At 46.4% G+C, this 16,956-nt stretch overlaps 1 protein-coding gene across 4 annotated transcripts in view; it reads right to left on the minus strand.

The window, feature by feature from the left end:
* The window catches only part of CLUH (clustered mitochondria homolog), a 55,301-nt gene continuing 38,345 nt past the window's right edge, over positions 1–16,956 (minus strand). For all 4 annotated transcript variants that reach the window (XM_066979502.1, XM_066979503.1, XM_048074046.2 and 1 more), the window contains 16 exons: positions 16,123–16,340; positions 15,356–15,460; positions 14,130–14,230; positions 12,309–12,461; positions 11,656–11,718; positions 10,732–10,976; positions 9,854–9,938; positions 9,058–9,211; positions 8,551–8,690; positions 8,362–8,442; positions 7,608–7,733; positions 6,827–6,948; positions 5,323–5,416; positions 4,446–4,580; positions 2,693–2,766; positions 1–1,931 (listed from right to left, as the gene is read on the minus strand). In XM_066979502.1, coding sequence (XP_066835603.1) covers positions 1,763–1,931; positions 2,693–2,766; positions 4,446–4,580; positions 5,323–5,416; positions 6,827–6,948; positions 7,608–7,733; positions 8,362–8,442; positions 8,551–8,690; positions 9,058–9,211; positions 9,854–9,938; positions 10,732–10,976; positions 11,656–11,718; positions 12,309–12,461; positions 14,130–14,230; positions 15,356–15,460; positions 16,123–16,340 — 2,065 coding nt within the window. In that variant the 3' untranslated portion in view covers positions 1–1,762. The remainder of the gene's footprint in view (positions 1,932–2,692; positions 2,767–4,445; positions 4,581–5,322; positions 5,417–6,826; positions 6,949–7,607; positions 7,734–8,361; positions 8,443–8,550; positions 8,691–9,057; positions 9,212–9,853; positions 9,939–10,731; positions 10,977–11,655; positions 11,719–12,308; positions 12,462–14,129; positions 14,231–15,355; positions 15,461–16,122; positions 16,341–16,956) is intronic.

Consider the following 16,956-nt stretch of genomic DNA (forward strand, 5'->3'; position numbering starts at 1 on the left):
TGCACTGTAGTCATTTATTGATTGCTTTCCATGAAATTCAGATATTTTTTTTTCCAATAGGAGCAAGGTCTTTTGCAGTAAAGACTCCTCCTGCTTTGCCACCTCTAACAACTCGGCGGCTGCTCCCCAACTTCCCTTCCCCCCCCACCAAAGTTACAAATACCTGTAATGTAGTACAGGAACCCAAGGGTACAGAGCACAGTGACAGCACTTGTTTCTCCAGAAGGTCAGTAAAAGCAGCAATGCAAATTAGCATAGGGTACTAGCCATGACAGACAAAATGAGAAAGAGACTGGACTCCTTTGTCAGCACAGGGTGGTTTTGGACTAGCAATCAGAAGTTGCTCTACAGCTTGATCTGTTTGGGAAAAAAGGACATTCAACTGTCGGCATACCATGGCCTGCAGTGGCTAAGTCTTACCTGCTTCATGACTTGCACTACCAGGGGAGCCTGTGCTCGTCCTTTAAAGTGACGATGGGATGTGTGTGTGGGGGGAGGGGGGAAAGACAGAGGCAGTTCGTGGCATCTGCCACTTCAGCAACATCCATTGCCAGCAATGGAAGCTCCCCTGGGAACAATCTCAAACCCCGTGTGCAAAACGTTAGTTATGAAGACATCAGCCAGAGGTTTCAGTGCCGGGGGAAGAGTGGTTTTACTTAACCCCCCCTCCCTGCCCCAAAGCCTACTAATTTCGTGTTGTATGAAACTCACGATTCCCATTTAGTTAAATTTGGCAACCAGGTTAACGTTGATCAGCTCTGTGGTACAGCTGCTATTTCAAATCAGATCAAGTCCCTGTTTCTTACTTTTCCTCCCCTCTGTTAAGTAGGCAACTGCGGCCCAATAAATCACTTCAGTTCAGACCTTGTTTGATGCCATTATCAATCTCGTCTAGGCACTGGGGTTTCCACTGTAATGGAAGTTTGTGCGCTTTAATTATCAAGCCCTCACTCTTTGGATACAATATCCTAAGTTACTCAGCTACAAGCAGAGCAGAGGTGGAACTGTAAGTATCATATATATTTATATATATTTTTCTCTATATCTTGAAAATTAGAACATGAATGTTACTTACAAAAAAACTGACTTGCCAAACTGCCAACCAAAAGTAGAAAAAATGGTTAAAGGAATCCAATGGCTATATCCTGATGTAGAAAATGCTGTACATTTCCCCACTTACTTACACACCTTACAGGCTTCAATTATCTGAGCAATACAAATATGGCTGCTTAATTTTCCTTAGCACAAATTAGGATAGTGACTGGGGGGGGGCGGGGGGGGAATAAATCTTTTGGCTTGGAATCCACATCTTACAAGAATGCTGAGCAGTGGATAGGGGATGTTTTTGTACTGGTTTTAGCAAAGCAGTGTCCTTAGTCAACATAAAAATGACCTGAGAAATGTTATATACCTCAAGACAATTCATTTGGAATTCATATGTACAAAGTAGAAATAACTGATGATATGTGCACACACACACACACATACACACACACAGGCACAACAGCCTCTGGCTGTGCTCACCTAGGATGGGTCTTTCATATGCTGCTGCATCCTGGCCACCTTCCCCCTTCACGTGGCAGATACAAGCTCAGTCAGACAGATTACATTTCTCAGATTAGTTCTTTGCATTGTGTATTAATTGTACCAGTGCAATAACATTGTCAAAAAAAAGGAGGAGCTGCTCCAGGGGAGTCCAAGACCCTGGTTCAGATTCAGAAAAGGGTGGTTTAACTTTTTTTTTTTTAAAGCGAGGTACACATTAAGCAGAGCTCTGTGTTAAGGGGATCGCAGTGGAAGGCATGCTTGGCTCAGCTTCTTTCTCCTCCACAGCTTTGTCCTCTGGTTCCAGCTGTTCACCACTTTTTATGCTTTCCTGGAGCTGCTGGCGTCTCTGCACCTCTGCTTTAAGGTTCTCCAAGTCTTTTTGGCTGAGGGGAAAACCAGGAAGGGTAGCAAATATTAGCAAATATAAAGAATGGAGTGAAGCACAGGGACAAAAGGTAGCCACTGCTGTTCTCTACAGTTAGGCCAGCACTACTCACTTCATTTCTTACAGGTAGAGACCACTGACTGTACTTCAGCTACCTCCTGCTCTTCCAAACAGAGCTAAAGAAAAACAAACCTTTTGCTACCAGGGGGACGGGCTGAGAACAGGAGACAATGGGAAATACCAGCTCCCTGGCTGCTTGCAGAGCAGCCCAGGGAGAAGCTGCACCATAGTGGTCTTGCCCACATAAGCATCACTTCTCAAGGAAGGTTCCCAGTTTCCTTAAGATGCATGGAGCGGTTTTATGAGAGCAGAAAGCTGCTACAAGGTCATCGTTACAGTCCTGTAATAGACACTGACAATTCATGCAATACTCCTCCAACCAGGAGCTTTTCTAGCACTGTTACAGCTTGCTGAGGGATCTCAGAGAACAATCCCTTTACAAGGGTTCAGGAGTACCTTCAGGTGACTGTGGCACCTTCTAAAGCAGTTTTTTTCCTGCAGGAGTGACAATTTGCCTAGTGCTGGCAGAAGATAAAAAGTACGTAACCTCTGGAAACTCCACATTTCGGGTCAGAGTGACTCCATGTAAAGGGAAACATGGGGCTCATGCTATCTCAGGAACAAAGCGCGAGACACTGCTTGACTTCTACAGCCATGAGTTAGGACACAAAGGTACAATGTACATAGTTATCACTCTACCTTAGCGGAATGAAGAGAATTCCATTGATAATGTTGAGCTGCTCCAGGATGCTGGCCATACTGGGAGCTGTGAACTACAGCACAAGTTTAAAAGTCAAAATCCAGACTGAACAACTGAGCAAATCCAGATTAGGCAATATCCCTCCTTCCCCCTCCAACTATAAAAGGGGCACTATTTACCAACAGTTGAGAAAAAGCTAGGTCTAGCAGCAGTGACTTTACAGCTCATATTTTTGCATATCTTTACAGCCCCATGTTAAAGAGGCATCTATAGATCTCCGTCACTGTAGGAGACTTTCACTATGAGCACAGTCAGAGTTTAGTTAAACAGAATGTTTATACAAGCTCAAAATCCCTTGCTCTATTACAGCAAACAGGATTAGGGATTTTATTTCTCCTGGCACGTTAACAGGAACATGCTATGCTCACAGTTAAGACAGGTGGTCAATAAGGCTGATGCTAGTCTCAGATACCTCAGTTTCATAACACTGCCTTTCACTTATCTGCACATATATTGTTCTTGTTACAGGCAAGGAATAATTCCCTTACCTTGTTTTTGGGACAGAGGCCAGCACAGCGCTTTCTTATATGGTTACACAGAGTCCCTAGGCCCCTGTGCACTACCACAAATAGTCCTGGGACACAACTACAGTGAAGTATTCTGGATGAGGCTGCAAATGAGTTTCCAGGACAGATGGACTCTCAGTAATACTGCTGCTTCCAGGACTGTCCTGCTGTATCAGCTGTGACATCAAACCTCAACTTGCCTGCTTTCCCCTCCACCCCCTCCAAGTGTTATAACATGGGTAAACTCTTCATTACTCTTCAATGGGTTTGAGCCTCCTAGCGCAACACTTAGACTTGACCATTTACCCGATTCAAGGTCCTTACACTCAGATTGCTCCGCCACAAACTCCTCAGTTCTGTATCCAGTTCTTTGCAGTGAGAAGAAAACCCCAACACTCCCACAGAGAGCTGTCCTTCTCTGCCCTTTCTACTGGGAGCTGCCTGTGCAGCTGGAAGCCCCTTCCTCAGCCTGCCGGCTAGCAGTCCTCTGGCAGCCACTTGTGCACGGCATAGCAGGGAGAACACCCAGCACACAGGTGGCTGCACACTTGCCTAGATATGCCACAGACAGGCTGGTGTGACTTGCCAGGTGCACATGCAGATAACAGCAGTTGGTTCCTGCTGCGTGGAAGGCAGAGCAAAGCAGGCACCCCACGCTCTGCTGTCCAGCCTTCCCAAACCACAAAGTCCTTGGACGGAGAACAAAGCACTTGGTGAAAGGTGCCTCTTTTTTTTTTTAAAGGATGAGGAAACTGAGGTGCTTTTGTATTGAGTAATGTGCCTACAGCCAGTGAGTCAGCAGCAGGGGCAGGTTTGTGCGTAGGTGTCCCAGTCTCCCATAGCACAGGCTGCCCCATGTGGGCTTCCCAGTGTGAGCACCCTGCACAGCAGCCAGCTTGGCTTGCCTGCTTAAGCTCAAGAGAAAGAGCCCAAGCCCAGAAGAGCTGTATGCAGAAGCAGAGGAGGCAAGTGCTCAGTCCACAGCAGTAACACTTTCCTGTTTCTACCTGAGCCTCTGCCTTTCTCAGGGACCTCCTGTCTGTGTCTGCAACTGGCACAGCTGTTACTGCTTCCTGCACAGGCAGAAGGCTGCATGCTTATGCTCACATGGCCTTCAGTAGCAGCTGAATACAAATCTCTGCATTCATGGCAAGTACTCTCAACTGTTTTCATCGCATAAGGTTACCTTAAGTGGCATGATGTTCGCATTGGAGCCATTCTTGTAGATCTCATTCATTGTGCGTTGAAGAGCAACTGCTTGCTGAGTCAGGTATTTCAAGTACTCAGAGCTCTCTTTGGTCTTTTCATGGTGTTCTCCAAGCTAACCAGGAAAGGAAGAAAAAAGTTGCGTTATAAATCAGGGTGCACTCCTAGTCTTTGCCAGCTCAACATCCTTATAGAAAACCATCAGAATTGTATTCGACCTACATTGGCATTAAAAACCAAACAGAAATCATTCCTGCAGGAACCTTGTTGTCAAAAGTACAACTTTCTATCAAGTAGAAGCATGTTTGCAGGGTGAGAGGCATTCCCTCCACCAGACTGTGCTTTCAGCCAGCGAGATGGCACAGAATCACAGTGTGCAACTGCAGACGTGTTCAGACAGACCCCAGGCTGATGCAGAAGTTTCACTGTGCATCAGCAAGGGCTCCAAGCGAGAGGGTACTACCCACAGAACAGCTCAACCACCAAACTACTTTGGATCTGGCATTTGAAAGACATGTGATGCACACAGCAGAAAGAACAGCCCAGCTCTTTCCATGCCCTACCAGAACATGGGGCTAGGGCACTAACAGAAGCTTCTGCCCAATGGCAGGGGCACAGCAAGAACAGATTAACAGGAAAGTCCATTCAAAGACTTTCAGAATAAAAAAACAATCAACTACAGCACAGGGCAGCAATTCTGTCCCATCCCTAGAAAGACAGCAGCTCCCTGGCATCTGCTCAGAGCTGTTTACAAGAAAGGCCTCCCTGAGTTTAAGTTGCAGCATCCCTTTGCAGTGGTAGTACTTGTTTGGGGCAGGAAAGCAACGCAAGAAGTTAGCAGCATGCACACTTGTTACCTGGTTTTTGTAGATCGTGTAGCCTTCCTTCTCGTGCTGCAGCGCTGACCGGAATTCTGCTTTGCTCTCATACACTCGGGCTACCAAGTGGTGGCTGAGGGAAATAAAAGGGTTTAGAGGCGACGTAATGAAGAAACGTTTCTGTGCTACAGAGAGGATGGCTTTAGCAAAGCAAAATGTAGGCTAGAAGTCTTAACAGTCCTGTATTCGTTGCCTTTGACATTGCTGCATACTGCACCTTGGTAGCTACTTTTCCCCACCCCAGCTGGGGTTTGGCACACTACACTGATGTAGGCTTGATTGTTATTGAAATGCTGAGAAGTGACCTACAGAAGACGGGACTGAACTTGGGATTTTTTTTCCTGCTGCATCCAAGAAAGCTGAAGGTTGCAGCAGTGCATTAAATAAAGGCGAGACATCTACAAGAATATCTTGTTAACTGGAGAAGGAGGAAGCAGCTATAAGCCCTTTCCCTTTCAAAAAGGGCTTTTTGTTTCTTGGAAAGCAAATGTGTTAATAACTTGATTAGTCCAGACAAAAAAAAAAATCAAGAAGTCTTCCAGCACAGCAAACAGTGGCAAAGCTGGGATCCAAGTCACCTGGTTTCTCTCCAGTCTGGAGAGTTGACTTGGCTTGGACTTCGCTTCCTTAACGCTTCTGGAATGAAAAAAAGACTTCTATTTTTGGCAGTTTTACTCTGTGGGAAGTGATGGACCTCATCAAGCATCCCAGTGCTACCGAGGGAAGGAAAGAGTCTCTCTCCAGAATAATATCCATCAACTGCTAGAAAACAAATCAGATTCTTGTGGGTGCTTAATAAGATTTATTTTCACCCTGACGAAGAACAGATGGGTTACAATGTGGTAGTAATTAGGAGTGGGCCACTGCTTGGTTGTTTGTGAGCCAGTTCTGCATTCAAGGACAGAGCATGCAGCACTGAAGAGCAGTGGGCATTTAGAATAGATCCTAAAGGTGCCAACCACTCATAGCTCCCTTGGAAACAAAATGCCGCTCAGTATTTTACTCAAATGCAAGGGTTTAATGGTGAAGGACAAAAGCAAATGAAATGTTTCCTCAAAGGTAGCTCCCTGAGGGCTGAAACAATTAACTACACGTGTTTACATTGCATCCCAGTCTCCCAGTATAATTACATTAGCCTTGCTCTCTAACCTTCAATTGCCACGTGCTTTTTTCTCACTCTAGCCTGTGAGTACCAAGGTCATCCTGACATATTTTTGGGGCAACCAGCATTAAGCAGATCCCACAATTAACTTCAAGAACAAGGGATCTCTGTCCTTCTAGATCGACTTGGATGTTGCAGCATTATCTTGACTGCATGCAGCCCACCAGTCCCAAGGAGTATGACAGCTGGAACTGGACTGACTCTAATTTAACAGCACATGGCTGGACAGAGACAGACCAGAGCCCTCCCATGTGAGTGTACAGTGACTGTACTCGCTCTTTAACAGCACGGTGACCCAGCCCAGCACTCCACCTGCCTCACCTTAGTGCAACTTTCAAAGACTTGGAGCCATGATACTTGGAGCTGATGGCCAGCGCGTTCTCCAGGAACCGGAGGGACAGGTCATACTCCATAACCCCGTGGAGCACCAAGCCGATGTTGTTCTGCACAGATCCACCACGCACAAGTAGTCAAGTAGGCATTCATTAAGGCCCAATCAAAACATGCATTTACTGCTTCAGGAATACCAGGACCGCACAGGTATTTGCTGCTTGAAAAGGCTCGAGCAGACAGAAGTCCCCAGTGGAGATCTCCAGTACATAATGTATGACTGGAGACCACTCTCCCTTGGGGACTCAGTCCAAACAAGTCAGACAGAAGAAATATAAGGAGCCTTCCCGTCCTTGGAAATATTCAAGAGCTGCCTGGACATGGTCCTGGGCACCCTGCTCGAGCAGGGGGGTTGGACCAGATGGACCCAGCAGTCCCTTCTGATCTCAGCCATTCTGAGGTTCCGTGAACCCTCTCCATTTTATGTAAGGGAAACAAGGAACAGGCTAAAATAGGCCAAGCATTACAGGTGCTCAAGTCTACGTCTCCAGTGTCCCAGGAGAGAGCTCCAGCAACAGAAGGCTGACCTCCCACCTCCCCAGCTAAACAGTCAAACTCTTTTTTTTTCCCTTTCTTCTAATAGTACTAATGGCTTGTAACCCAGGGATGAAGAAGTGCCTAAATGTACAATTCAAATAGCCTGGGTGTTTTGAAATTCAAGAGGTTTCTTAAGGATTAGACTCAAAGACATTGACTCTAGAAGATTACTTACATCTAAGAGTGCCATTTCTGGGTGATCCTCCCCAAATACCAATAGCATGAGGTAGCGTGCACGGTACAGTAAGTTTAATGCTGTAGAGAGTTGGCTGTTTGCAAAGCAGTACAAAGCAAGGTGCATCTACAACAAAAATAATACAGCATTAACGTTCTTTTATCACTTTGTAAAACAGATTGATCTCTCCTTTCTACTCCTTTCCTCAGTTGCACACAAATATAAGTATTTTCCTTTATAGTTAAAAAGATTTCAACTACCCAGAAAGGTTGCAAGTCTACTGGTTGACTTACAGCTACACTAAGGGATCCACATAAGATACAGCACTGAAAAACAGCCGAACCGTTTAATTGCAGCATCTCTTATGCACCTCAAAAAATATTTCAAAGTTGACCTATATTTACGTGGTATTCTGATTGTGCTCTTCGGGAGGGTTCTTGCCTTTTTTTTTTTTTTCTCTTAACATAGGCCCAGGGTAAAAGCCAGCAGAATTAATGAAGATATATATAAGCATTCAACAGACACAATCCCAGAAGTCTAAACTGAGTAGGACAAACACTGATCATATGGGATGCTTATAATGCAAACAATTTCATATACACTTTACAAAATCAAAATCATGAAAGTGGAGGATTCTGGTAAGAACAGCACAGAAGAAACTGCAACTGTTTTTTAGATTCAGACATCAATTAAGGCTCTCAGAATAAGCGCATACCCAGGGTGCTGCTTCTCCCCCAGTATCCTGTGTACTTACATATTCTTGAATTGTGTTGGGATGTTCGATACCCAGGACCCTCTCACTCATTAGCACCGCTTTCTGCTGATTACTTAAGGCCTAAACAGAAGATCCAAAAGCAAGTCACGCAGATGTCGTGCACTTGAGCAAGCAAGCACGGGGAAGGAACAGGAAGACAAACAGACCCTGACTGAGACCTTTGCTTACCTCTGAATAATCTCCCATGATATAATTGAGACGAGCTAGCAGCCTCAGGCAGGCACAGATTTCTACATGCATAGCACCATACACATTGTTGAACAAGTTTAAGGCTTCATTGATGAGCTCACAGCCCTCCTTCAAGAAACCTGAAAAAATACATATTCCTCTATGCATATGTATTAAATAACCCCTAATACTACTGGAGAAGCCACGCACGTGGAGCGAGATACGTGTGGCCGGCAACAACAGTAGTGGGCTATGGAGCTATAGGTCACTGCCCTGTGTAAGGGCTGAGACCTAGGAGAAAAGTTGCTGTCCTACATCCATCCTTGCTCACAGCTGGTAACCTTATAGCAGCTGAGTGCTTCAGATGTTCTTGGAGACCATGACTCTCAGCTGAAACAGGGTAGGTGGGGGACATACTGGTGGAGGGCAGCAGGCCATGCCACACATACCCCACTCCTCCTTTTATCTGCAGTAGCCTCAAGAGGCAAAGGCATGCTGGGTCTGTACCTTGCTGAACCTTTGCTTGCCCGCTCTGGAAGAAGTGGAAAGCATCTGAGGCTTTGGGGTTTACGTGCTTCACTACAGGGAAGATGTTGAGAATGTCCTCCTCTGTGAAGGTGGGCTTGTGCCTGTTGTCGAAGTTGTATTCTTTCAGCAGTATCTGGAGGAACAAAAAAAAGACGGGAGGAGGTCACAGTCACCACTTCATGGGTACTTAGCAAGAAGACAGGAGAACGAGTCTCAAATTCTGCATATGGATTCAGTCAAAACATCTGCTGTATCACTACCTGGGGACAGTGCTTTGAAAGGTAACGTAGGTGTGCACCACCACATACTTGTGGCAAGAGTTCCACACTGCAAAGCCACGGTCATGCCAGTACCAGGGGAAGCCTATCCAGCCTAACTTACATGCACCCCCTTACACACCCCTCAGAGGAGGGAGAAGGCACGGCTGCAGGGAGGGAAACACCCTGCTCCTCAAACGAGGACAACCCTGAAGCTCTGCTCTGCTCTTTGGATGGGGAGAGCAAGGTGTGACGGTTTGGTTTGTTAGAGTTCGCGCCAGGAATTGTATTCAGACCAGCTAATCTTCCAAGGGAGATGCACAACCAGTTCACCCTAAAAGGCGACTGGATTTTAAGTCTCTTTTCGCAGGACTGGCCCCTGTATTCCAGCATTAATACCACAAAGACCTTTAGGGGCTTGCACTGTCTGCCTGAAGGGCTGCCCCTGCAAAGCTGTCTGCGCTTCATGCTTCTCAGAACAGAACACGATGGGAGGGGAGAAAATAAATGGATCTTACTTGGACTCCAGTTTTGAGGGAGATTTCACGAAGGAGGGTGATTTTCTGTAGATTATACACCTCAGCTGCTTGGTCAGCATTCTCACTGCAAGAAGCACACACAGAGGCTTGAGCTCCCAGGGAATTTGCTCCTCAAGACCTTCCCCACGCGGCAGTGTACCAAACATAGCTCCCTTGGCACCTAGCTGCTAACTGAGACCAGTGACATTATATTGGATGCCAGTGGTGTATTACAGCTTACAGAGCTGCACGTCACTACTTCTGACTGAAACCCTGTCTTCTCTCCACAGCTCACTGCAGGGTCTGGGTGCAGGTCTGTACGTCTTCAGCTCCCGGTAAACACTAAGCTGTCCCTGACACGAAAGGGGCGATCACCGACTTAGCCAGCTAGTCATCATTTCCCTCGTAGGGCCCTGTTTGCTTGCAACTTCAGCTGAACATTTGCTGTTTGCACCTGCCAGCAGCCTTACTGGCCTTCTCCATTTCAAGTCCAGGAGAAGCTGTCCTTGTTTCTTAGGAATATAAGCCGCTTTCAGCTTAAATCATCTTTCATATATACAAATATATTTTGCCTATGCTCTTACCTTCTTGCTTTGTGCCCCCCCCTGCACCGCTAAGGAGAGCTTTCCCCTTCTCCCCTGGTTTCCTAGCTGCCTTTGCCTCATAGGCTTCATCTCACTTCAGATTTCAGCTACGCCTCCCCTTGCTGCTCTTTGGCTGATTTATTTCCATTTTAAGGCCATAGTATTTCCTCAAGAGTAGAAATTTATATCCAAACAGAAAACAAATCAAAAAGGCGGGTCTTATTAGAGAGTAGTAAGAGCTACCGACGTTTGGTGAGAGTTCAGGCGCAAGTCAGGGCAGTTTGCTTTGCTTACCATTCAAGACTAAAATCAAAGTAGTTCTTTGCTTCTGAACAAATATTCTTCCAAAGCTCCTGAGGGGTCATGCTGGCCCAAGCAGTGTTATCAGCATTTCCAAGGTTCCTATTTTTCCTTTTCTTATTCTTTTTCTTGGAGACCAGCTCATCAGCTGGAAGATGGGCAATGGGATTTGGAAAGGAGCTTAGAAAGCAATTGAGGAAGTGGCTGATGGCTGCTGATAAACCCGACAGCTCCACACCCTACAGCGAGACACTGAAATCAGTCATGGAATACACCTGTCATCACAGAGGCACTACTCTGACCCTGAGCCTTGCACAAATCCCGTCCTGCCAGAAACAGGGAAATCTTCCAGGCGAGGTAGAGAAGAGAAGCAAGGAAGAGGCAAATATTTGCAAGGGGAACTAGCACAGACAGAATTATGTAGATATAAAGGTACACACACACGCACAATATACAGTTCTACTTTGGGCTGCTACTTGGGACAGAAAAACTAGAGAGTGTAAAGATTTGTCACTGGAATAAAACCAGGTGCATTGCTATGCTATATATGTACAGGTATAAAGATGTATTACTGCACATTTAATTAAGAAAAGCTTCTTAGAAGGGCAAAAGCAACAGAAAAGGCATTACAAGGAAGACAAGCTGTGATTTCACATTTAAAAGCCTTCAACATAATGAGTGAAAATCTGGGGAAGAACAGCATGAATGATTATTCTCTGGGAAAACTATCTTCAAGTGGGAACTTGTTTTCCCTTGCACGCAGGCCTATGCCTATTTTAGCTCTAATAAGGTTGTACTTCCTGTTGCTAGGAGACACCCATGAACTCTCTAATGAAAGAAACTCAAACAGCTCTCCCTTTGTAAAAAAAAATCATTAGAGAGAACACACAAGGCAAGAGGTTAGACTGCAGGTCATACCTGGAGGTACGTCTTGAAGATGTGTTTAGCCGATCGGGTGATCAATTCACTGATGCCAATTTTCTACCCCAAGGAATACAAGAAAGAGACTAAGAGTCAGTCAACAGTAACAATGAAAAACACACTTTTGCTTTGAAGTGGGCTTTTACCAAGATTTGCAGAAGGCACGTTCGCCAGTTCTGACACTACGGCACAGACCTGCTCTGTATTCGACAACGCTCCCGGGGCTGGAGAAGAGCCCTCTGCTTGCCCGTGGGCGAGGTGCCCACCAGCCACCCCACGCTGCAGAGCCGCCAGGCAGCCACATCTCAACACCACATTCCACCTTAATCCAAAGCCTTGTCAGATATTAGAGGCTTAAAAAAATGCATGGCTTAAAAATCCAACTGTGTGCTACCTGCTATTACACTTGGGAATCCCTGAAGCATTTTTCTATCCCAAAAGGACACTCATACACCCTAACATTATGAAAGCAACTAAGGAACTGGAAGTAAAACTCCCCATCCACCACTGATGAGTACTTCCTCCTCCTCCTCTTATTGAAGCTGTTTATTTTTCACAGAGAAAACTATTAGCCAAGTTGGCATCTACACAGGGCGAATTATGCCAAAGGCAGTTGGAAATGCCAGCCCGAAGTTAAGCCTGATGCTTACAAAAATGTGATCCAGCTGAGCACGGCCAGGGGTCTTTGTGATGAAGTTGATCACTTTGCCTAGATATCGCATGTTGATGCCCCTCTGGTGCATGGCCTCTGCTAAGGTAGCCCCGTCCATCGGGAGCACCGTGTGGTCCAGGCAGTCTTTGACCTGCAGGGTACATGCAAGCTCTGGTTACACAAACATGAAGGGAAGAACTTCCGTTAAAAAAAAAACAGATTGGACTGGGGAGGGGAAAATGTGCTCACTAACAGGGAAGGCAATTTCCAAAGACGGTATTTAAGTTTAAAACAAGAGACAGCCGCAGAGCACAAGCGAGGGGAAGGCTCGCAGGCAGCCCAAAGCAGTCTGCACAAGCTCCTTGCCGCTTTTAGCGCCTTTACTCTCGCATCTCAGTGCTGAGTGAGCACTATACACTCCCAATAAACACTGGGAAACTGAGGCACAGAGAGATCACCTGCTGTAATAAAACAGCTCAGACACCACCCAGCTCCCTGTGCAGACCCAGCAGAGGCGACAGCCCGGCAGGGCCCGCAGGACTAACAGCATTCTCCCGGCGTCTCAAGCAGCACGAGGAGACCAGTGGAGGCAGGGGCAGCCTTCAGCGCACACCTTCCAGCAGTGTGCCCGAGGCCACACACAAGTGGAGCAGAGCAAGGATGCAGAGGACTCGTGTCTCGGGCAATGAGGACCTCTTTCCCTTTGGCATGGGCTGTTTAACTGAGGTTTGTGGAACTAACAGGCTATCCCTTCTTTAAGGGCCATACAGTCGCTAACTAAAACCATTTCCAGTTAAAAGGCTACATGGAGTCGTACACACTTTGCTGATAAGGGGAAATGGCACTTGCTAAGTTATGTTGCAGTGCTGATAAGAGTCATTTAATTCACGTCATGGAGTAACACCAGTTACTTTCTGATACACTGAGCAAGGAGGACTGCCTACGTACAGCAGCTGGCCTGTAGCCTGCCCTCACATACATGCCTGTGAAGCATTCTGCATTTACAAACTAGTGTATCAAGAACCTTACAAAACAACACTCATCAGGTCCTTTTCTGATTCACTCCCCTTCCCTTTTTATTTAAAGACTGAATAGCTGGCCTTAAAAGCTTATGCTGACCGCAGCACTAGTGGATTTGCAGGGAGGTACAGCTCAGAAGTTTTCCAGCAAGGAAAAGCCCTTCCTAGGTAACACCAACAACTCCTGGGCCTCTTGGAGTGAAGACAAGCAATTCCACCCTCCTACTTCCAATGCCAGCTGTAATATACACATTAGCAGTCACTTTAGACAGTGTCTTAAGAAACACCAGCTGTTCCCTTCTTATCTAGCCAGGCACATGGGTTAGCACTCAAAATGCTCCAGACTTTGAGAAGTTTTTAGAATAGATATGAGCAAGAACAGTTTCCCAGTTCACTCCAAATCATTCGTCACCCATTGAGTCATGATCGAGGTCAGATAATACACTAAGCTGTGTACGATGCCCAGGGCTAGGGAGGATGACTTTTGTGGTCTTTACTGTCACAAACTCTCAGCAATAATGTTAATCACTAATGCCAAAAATTCTTTGTTGGAGTGAAGTGGGAAAACTGTGCTGTGATGCAAGACAGGAAATGGAAAACCCCTCTTGTGTTTGTACTAGTGATACTGGCGCGGTTCGCCGTACTTCACCCCCACTACCGTAACTTGGCTGCCAGCAGGAGAGTGCAGCATTTGCTCGGGAGGTGAAGTTGATGTACCACCATCTCAATGCTTGCTCGCAGTGGACAGACTTGAGGTAAGCTTTCAGAGAGGACATTACTGCTCGCCCTCAGTTCCTTACCAAGCCTGGGATCTGGCATGAGAGCAAGAATGCAGCAGCGTCCTTCAGTAGCTGCTTCTGATCCTGCACCTCCTCTTTGCTAGACTCAGGAAAACGAACACCTAGGAGGGTAGAAGAGGAAAACACAGAACATTAACTCAAAGGAAAACTAACTCACGTACAGAAGACGTACGGTAAGAACAGGTAACAAGCTACAGACATTCTGCATCGCTGGAAGCAGAAATGCTTCTTCAGAACTCATCTACTTGGCAACATGTTTTGATAGGAAGAGCATTACCTGCTCCGCCTGGCTCCTGGCTGTGCTGCTCTGTGCCCAATTGTTCTTTTCTAATGCAGCTTTTAAAGGCCCCAATCCTGCTCTTTATCTGGTCCATTCTACCTACCAACAAGTACTGCGTACAATTCCAGTGCAAAAAGAGAACTGGCTAGACCAGGGCGGCGCATCTCAGAAGATGGGCCAGCATATACTGAGGGTACTAGAAGCTCAGAGGCTTTTGCTTTGGCGCTCCAAAATTAAAACAAAGTTTTAAGTGCTAGCTGCACGGTCAGTGCCAAAACACTGATCTTTACCAGCCTCAAAAGATGTTTGTGCATTTCAAAACACATGCTCCTTTTGACACATTTATTCCAAGATGAATTCAACTACATGACCATTCCCCTGCAATTTACATGCACACAGCCTCTCCGTTCACCCCCATAAACACACAGTTTTACTGTATTTCCAAATAAAGCACGCTGATTCCAGGCACTGAAAAATGCATCCGATGCCTGCAACCCATGTATGCATTTCAAAGGGTACTGTGACCCGCCGACCACATGTTGCTAAAACAGCCCCTGCCCTTCACTGTGGATCCAACATCACTGATTCAACTGCAACTGTTGTTTTTTTGTGTCAACTACTACATTAGGATCAAATTTACTGCCCTCCCCCCAGCCTCTTTTCATGTGGTCTAGCAGCTGGAATGATGGAGAATCACAAGATTCTTGGCAACACTCTGCAGACTCCCCCAAGTGCAGCAGTGGGAGACAGCTTACTGCCTGCCTTTCATAGTTAGAGCATTACAATCAATTTAATTTTATTCTTCTCTGTATCTTTGTGCTGCATGGAGAACCCTACATTATGCCAACTAGCCAAAAGCCAGTGGTTTTAGAACATACTTTTGTCTGTATCAGGCTGCACATAGCAATCCTCTGAAGAAAGACCAGAACAAACTCTGTGCACATACCTGGTGAGAAAATATCTGGGTTAAACCGAATGTCAAATGATGTGTCACTAATGGAGCCTACAGCCTTGCAAGCATTTCGAATCACTTCTCTGCTTTTCGGATCCACTGGAGCAGGAAGAAAAATAGAACAGAAGTGAATGTGGATTTCAGAAAATGACAAGCCTAGCTATTAAAGAGAAAAGTTTTGTTACTAAAAGCAGTAATGATGGCACATTCTGCAGGAATCCATTATAAAAACAGACAAACATAAGATATGTGGAAAGAACAGTTGCAGAAGTGCAAAATCTGAGCAAAAGCACCTAAGATGACCTAGAAAACAGACCCTCTCCCCAACCACAGATACTCAGAAATTCAAGTCTGAGATTTCTGAAGGTGTTTGAGCATTGCACACTTCCCTGCTATGACACAGCCCGTTCCTCTCTGCCTGCACTAAGGCTCTTAGAGCTCAGCCCTGGCTGCTGACCATGCAGACCAGCTTGCTGGCCAGGCTTCTTCCTGCGTCAGAGCTGATGGGCTTGCCCCATTTCAGAGACACACAGTCCACCTACCCAACCTGCCCCCAGGCAGCCAGGGTGATTAATGTATTAGTGCACGAACAGCTCTATCAAAAGAGCTAAAACATCATTGACAACAGACGCCAGTACTTGTCCTGTTTAACAATGAATAATCACCCTGAGCACCCCCAGTTTGGCAGCGCTCCGACCAGAGACACAGCCCACCAGTACGGCAGCAGGCCTGGGCTGCTTCTGGTGCAGAGGATTAAATACCTGTTCCATCATCAGATGCAATGGTCTCAGCAAGCTCTTTAACCTGATCAAGTCCAGTCACGTTGTCGTCTATTTTACCATCATCTGACTCAGACTTCTCACTTTCTGCTGTACCATTCTCCGGAGAGGCACCATTTTCCAATGCACCTGAGCTCTCCTGCTTGTTGGCTTTCTGCTGCATCAGCTGCAGTGCAGCCAGCTTCATGAATAAGAGATACCTACAGTGAAGGAAGAGAGAAATTCAGCACAGCAGGAGAATCCACCAGGAGTGTCACTCCTCTACAAGGAAAAAACCTCAGTTTTGTATCTCAGGTAATGTATCCAGTTTTCCAGTGCAAAGGCATAATGTACGCCCCTCTACCAATGAGCTTTCTGGAATTGAAGGAGTTTACATTATTCTAATATTTGTCATTAGCATAACAGAAGGGACGAAAAAGGTGGGTTTTTGTTACCCATCACAATGGGAAACTCAGCTCCTTGCAGTGGTTACAAGTAGCTTTCCACACGCAGCACCAGCAGACAGCTCAGGGAGATTCTTGCTGCTGGTTTTTGTTTGTCTCTAGTTGCGTTCACCAGGCAGTAATTCTGCCAGGAGACCTGAGCACGGGGAGGCCCAACCTCTGCTAGCCATGGAGCAGCAGCAGCACCCTACGGCCACAGTCCTGCACACTGCTGGTCTGGAAGCTCTCCCAGGGAGCAGCCGAGGCGCCTGCAGGCACGCAGCAGGACTGGGCAGGGCGCTGGCTGCAGAACTGGTTGCTCAGCGGGCAGGGCCCCGCTGCCAGCGACTGAGGGCTCCTCTCTGCAAACAGAGCAGACTCTGACCAGCGGTGG

Source organism: Anser cygnoides, chromosome 18, assembly GCF_040182565.1.
Source record: "Anser cygnoides isolate HZ-2024a breed goose chromosome 18, Taihu_goose_T2T_genome, whole genome shotgun sequence".
Lineage (NCBI taxonomy): Eukaryota > Metazoa > Chordata > Aves > Anseriformes > Anatidae > Anser > Anser cygnoides.